At 46.3% G+C, this 6,003-nt stretch overlaps 1 protein-coding gene across 4 annotated transcripts in view; it reads left to right on the forward strand.

The window, feature by feature from the left end:
- Arid1a (AT-rich interaction domain 1A) overlaps window positions 1-6,003 on the forward strand; it is a 75,538-nt gene extending 69,535 nt beyond the window's left edge. For all 4 annotated transcript variants that reach the window (XM_021643607.2, XM_021643625.2, XM_021643600.2 and 1 more), the window contains exon 20: window positions 2,936-6,003. In XM_021643607.2, coding sequence (XP_021499282.1) covers window positions 2,936-4,669 — 1,734 coding nt within the window. In that variant the 3' untranslated portion in view covers window positions 4,670-6,003. The remainder of the gene's footprint in view (window positions 1-2,935) is intronic.

Here is a 6,003-nt window from a genome sequence, read left to right on the forward strand (position 1 = left end):
TTTTCTGGAAAACTTTCGTGCTTATATTTTGCTTCTCTTTACCCTGGGCATGGAGCCCCCGGGTATTGAGAGCAATAATAATTTCCATGAGTTGTAAAGACTAAGTTCAAAGGGAATGTGTTCTTTTGAGGTTTGTTTGTTTGAGACAGGGTCTTACTAAATTACCTATATAGATAGCCTCATGGTGCTTCTGTCCTAGCCTCCTACCTGCCATTCTCAGGTGGGAGTTTCGTGTTTGTTTTTATGTTTGAGACAAGTTTGCTCTGTGTAGTCTTGGCCATCCTGGAACAGCTGGGTAGACCAGGCTGGTCCCCAGCTCGAGAGCCACTTCCTCCTGGCTCCTGAGTTCTGGGATTAAAGGCGCTCTACCAACTGGGAGAACCTGGGATCGGGTAAGGAGCCAATGAGTGGCTCAGCGTATAAAAAGTGCGTGCCACTGGAGCCGTGCAAAGGTGTAAATAAAGGAAGAGGATGGACTCTAGATCATCCTCTCCCTCCTCCTGTTATACTCATTCCTTCCTTCTTTCCTTTCTTCTTTCTCTCCTTTCCTCCTTTCCTTTCTTTGTCTTCCTTCCTCTCTCCCTCCCCTCCCCTTCCATTTGTTTGTTTGTGTGTTGATTTACTTGAGACAAGGTTACTCTGTGTAGCTCTGGCTGTCCTAGAACTCTCTGCAGACCAGGCTGGCCTCTAACTCAGAGATCTGCCTGCCTCTGCCTCCCGAGTGCTGGGATTAAAGGGGAGCACCACCACTGCTGTGGTTTTTTTTTTTTTTTTTTCCTTTAATTAAAAAGAAATTCAATACTAGAGATTGGGATTATAATTTAGATGCTAAAGTGCTTCCCTAGCACATATATGGCCCAGAGATGGACTTCCAGTACCCCATAGATCAGGTGTGGTGCCGCACACATAATTCCAGCGCTTGGCAGGTACAGCTAAGAAGATCAAAGATTCAAAGTCATCTTTCTTTGTCTAGGTAGTTTGGGGCCAGTCTGTGACACGTGAGACCCTGTGTGTAAAATAAACAATGTGGTATGTTTATCAGTGATCAGGGCAGTTCTTCTCTCTCCTATTTATACTCTTCAATAAAAGAGGGAATGTTAATCCTAGTTTTTATGGATATGTGTGAGACAGATTTTTACCTGCATGTGTCTGTGTACCAATTGTATGTCTGATGCTTAGAGAGTGGGTGTTGAACTCTAGAGCTAGAGTTACAGACAGTTGTTAGCTGTCTGTGTATACTTGGGTGTCATGTTGGTGCTGGAAATCTTACCCAGGTTCTGTGGGAGAGCAGCCAGTGCTCTCAGCTGCGGAGCCATCTCTCCCGCTCCCTCCCACTATATGTTCAGTGTATAAGCCTAGACTAGTCTTGAGCTTGAGATCTTCCTACCTCAACCTTCTGGGCACTGGTATTGTAGGCTCATGCTATCCTGCCAAGTTTATCTTACTCTTTTTTAATCCTTGAAATGTGCCAACTTAATGAAGGAGCTGACGAGAGGGCACTTAATTGGATTAATGTGCTCTTGCTTTTTTCCGTTATTTTGTATCGTGTCATCTTTTCTTCAGGGGATGGGGCCATTTAGAGTTGAGTAAATGGGCTCATCTTGGTTTCTGAAATAAGAGTTTAGCTGTAGCCCTGGCCAACATGGAACTCACAGAAATCCATCTGCCTCTGCCTCCCAAGTGCTGGATCAAAGGCTCATAGTCTTGTGCTTGCCCAGGTTTATGGAGCTGTTACCAGGTTCTTTCTGACCACAAAGCCTGACTTTATTTTGTTTGGTTTGGTTTCATTTTTGGTTTTTCAAGACAGGGTTTCTCTGTGTAGCCTTGGCTGCCTGGATCGATTTGTTTGTAGACCAGGCTGGTCTCAAACTCACAAAGATCCATGTGCCACTACACCTGGCTCCTGTTTTGGATTTTTGATAAAGGGTATTACATTGTGGGCTCAGGCAAGTCTGGAACTCACTATATATCCTAGGTTGACCTTGAATTCAAGGCAGGCAGGCTTCTGTCTCATCTCCCAGGCACTGGGATTACATTTGTGATTCACCACATATGTCTAAAGCATGACTATTTTCTTTGCGTAATTTTACTGTCCACAAGAATGTAAAGAAATAAGTTTTGCTTATTTTCTATACACCAGGAACAACTTACGATTTCTTACAGCTAATTTCTAGAAAAGGCAATATTCAAACCAAGGTTTTTCCAACTCTAAAGACCAGGTGGATATACCCAAATGCCATGTTGAAAAGCATATAACAGTATTCTAATGCATCTTTATATATTGGGGGGATCAGGTGGATGGACCCATTCACATAATTCAGTCAAATGTTAACCGGAGAGCCAAGAGTAGTGACACACGCCTGTAATCCCAGCACTTGGGGAGGCAAAAGCAGGCAGATCTCTGTGAGTTCAAGGCCAACCTGGTGTACAATGTCAAGAACAGCCAAGGCTACATAGGAATGCCCTTTCTACAAAAACAAAACCAAAAACCATTCATCTGACTAGAAATTTGTGGATCTGTTGACAGTGCATTCCCTTTTCTAGATCCTGTTGGGAACAGATCATCCCAGCATGCTTAGACTTGGGCTTTATAAGGCTGTGGGATGAGGGGCAGTGGCGGTGACCACTGTGAAAAGCCTAGTGGAATGCAGAGTATACACTCAGAAAGAACAGGTTTAAAGGTATTTGGTAGTTATGATGAACCAGGTCTAGGCCCGAGGCTTACAACTTTAATCTGCTTGGGGCAGGCTTATGTGACCATTGTTTAGGCAGAAGAAAGCCTTGTGCTCTTTGTTCAGGAAGGAAATGGTGCAAGAGAAGTGAAGAAGAGGAGTCTGCTTGAGAAACTGCTAGAGAAATGTCTAACTTGAAGAAAAGAAAGTGGATAGAGCTTGAGCACTTTCCTGTCTCATTCATTTCCTTTTCTGTCTTTCAGCTCCCAGGGTTGCTAGAGCTCCTTGTGGAATATTTCCGTCGATGCCTGATTGAGATCTTTGGCATTTTAAAGGAGTATGAGGTAGGGGACCCGGGACAGAGAACACTGCTAGACCCTGGGAGATTCCGCAAGGTGTCTAGTCCAGCCCCCACAGAGGAGGAAGAGGAGGAAGAACTCCTAGAGCCTAAACTGGAGGAGGAGGGGGAGGAGGAAGAAGTGGTTGATAATGATGAGGAGATGGCCTTTTTGGGCAAGGACAAGCCACCTTCAGAGAATAGTGAGGAGAAGCTAGTCAGTAAATTTGACAAGCTTCCAGTAAAGATCGTGCAGAAGAACGACCCTTTTGTGGTGGACTGCTCGGATAAGCTTGGGCGTGTGCAGGAGTTCGACAGTGGCCTGCTGCACTGGCGGATTGGTGGAGGGGATACCACTGAGCATATCCAGACCCACTTTGAGAGCAAGATCGAGCTGCTGCCTTCCCGGCCTTATGTGCCCTGCCCAACGCCTCCTCGGAAACACCTCACGACAGCGGAGGGTGCAACAGGGACAACGGAGCAAGAGGGCCCCCCGCCTGATGGCCTTCCAGAAAAAAGGATCACAGCCACCATGGATGACATGTTGTCCACCCGGTCTAGCACATTGACTGACGAGGGAACAAAGAGTGCAGAGGCCACCAAGGAAAGCAGCAAGTTTCCATTTGGCATTAGCCCAGCCCAGAGCCACCGGAACATCAAGATTTTAGAGGATGAGCCCCACAGTAAAGACGAGACCCCACTGTGTACCCTTCTGGATTGGCAGGATTCCCTCGCTAAGCGCTGTGTCTGTGTCTCCAATACCATCCGGAGCCTGTCGTTTGTGCCAGGCAACGACTTTGAGATGTCCAAACATCCAGGGCTGCTGCTCATCCTGGGCAAGCTGATCCTACTGCATCATAAGCACCCAGAACGGAAGCAGGCACCACTGACTTATGAGAAGGAGGAGGAACAGGACCAAGGGGTGAGCTGTGACAAAGTGGAGTGGTGGTGGGACTGCTTGGAGATGCTCCGGGAAAACACACTGGTCACCCTTGCCAACATCTCGGGGCAGTTGGACCTATCCCCGTACCCTGAGAGCATCTGCCTGCCTGTCCTGGACGGACTCCTACACTGGGCAGTTTGCCCTTCAGCTGAAGCCCAGGACCCCTTCTCCACCTTAGGCCCCAATGCCGTCCTCTCTCCCCAGAGATTGGTCTTGGAAACCCTCAGCAAACTCAGCATCCAGGACAACAATGTGGACCTGATCCTGGCCACACCCCCCTTTAGCCGCCTGGAGAAGTTATATAGTACCATGGTGCGCTTCCTCAGTGACCGAAAGAACCCAGTGTGCCGGGAGATGGCCGTGGTACTGCTGGCCAATCTGGCACAGGGGGACAGCCTGGCAGCCCGGGCCATTGCAGTGCAGAAGGGCAGCATCGGCAACCTCCTGGGCTTCCTGGAGGACAGCCTTGCTGCCACACAATTCCAGCAGAGCCAGGCCAGCCTCCTCCATATGCAGAACCCACCCTTTGAACCAACTAGTGTGGACATGATGCGGCGGGCTGCCCGAGCACTGCTTGCCCTGGCCAAGGTGGACGAGAACCACTCAGAATTCACTCTGTATGAGTCACGGCTGTTGGACATCTCCGTATCACCATTGATGAACTCATTGGTTTCACAAGTCATTTGTGATGTACTGTTTTTGATTGGCCAGTCATGACAGCCGTGGGACACCTCCCCTCCCTGTGTGTGTGTGAGTGTGTGGAGAACTTAGAAACTGACTGTTGCCCTTTATTTATGCAAAACCACCTCAGAATCCAGTTTACCCTGTGCTGTCCAGCTTCTCCCTTGGGAAAGTCTCTCCTGTTTCTCTTCCCTCCCCACCCCCACTCCCTCACACCTTTCTGTTCCTCATCCTCACCTGCTTCCCTCAGGACCCCACCCTATTTGAAAAGACAAAGCTCTGCCTACATAGAAGACTTTTTTATTTTAACCAAAGTTACTGTTGTTTACAGTGAGTTTGGGGAAAAAAAAAATGGCTTTCCCGGTCCTTGCATCAACGGGATGCCACATTTCATAACTGTTTTTAATGGTTAAAAAAAAAAAAAAAAAAAAAAAAAAAGAAAAAAATACAAAAAAACCCTGAAGGACAAAAGGTGACTGCTGAACTGTGTGGTTTATTGCTGTCCATTCACAATCTCGCAGGAGCCGAGAAGTTGGCAGTTGTGAGCAGACCCTGTTCACTGGAGAGGCCTGTGCAGTAGAGTGTAGACCCTTTCATGTACTGTACTGTACACCTGATACTGTAAACATACTGTAATAATAATGTCTCACATGGAAACGAGAGAAGACGCTGGGTCAGCAGCAAGCTGTAGTTTTTAAAAATGTTTTTAGTTAAATGTTGAGGAGAAAAAAAAAAAAGGCTTTTCCCCCAAAGTATCATGTGTGAACCTACAACACCCTGACCTCTTTCTCTCCTCCTTGATTGTATGAATAACCCTGAGATCACCTCTTAGAACTGGTTTTAACCTTTAGCTGCAGCGGCTGTGCTGCCACGTGTGTATATATATGACGTTGTACATTGCACATACCCTTGAACCTCCACAGTTTGGTCCCCTTCCCAGCTACCCCTTTATAGTATGACGAGTTAACAAGTTGGTGACCTGCACAAGCGAGACACAGCTATTTAATCTCTTGCCAGACATCGACCCTCTTGGTTCGATGCTGTACAGGTCTCTGTAAAAAGTCCTTGCTGTCTCAGCAGCCAATCAACTTATAGTTTATTTTTTTCTGGGTTTTTGTTTTGTTTTGTTTCCTTTCTAATCGAGGTGTGAAAAAGTTCTAGGTTCAGTTGAAGTTCCTGATGAAGAAACACAATTGAGATTTTTTCAGTGATAAAATCTGCATATTTGTATTTCAACAATGTAGCTAAAAACTTGATGTAAATTCCTCCTTTTTTTCCTTTTTGGCTTAATGAATATCATTTATTCAGTATGAAATCTTTATACTATATGTTCCACGTGTTAAGAATAAATGTACATTAAATCTTGGTAA

This window comes from Meriones unguiculatus, chromosome 3 (genome assembly GCF_030254825.1).
Source record: "Meriones unguiculatus strain TT.TT164.6M chromosome 3, Bangor_MerUng_6.1, whole genome shotgun sequence".
Lineage (NCBI taxonomy): Eukaryota > Metazoa > Chordata > Mammalia > Rodentia > Muridae > Meriones > Meriones unguiculatus.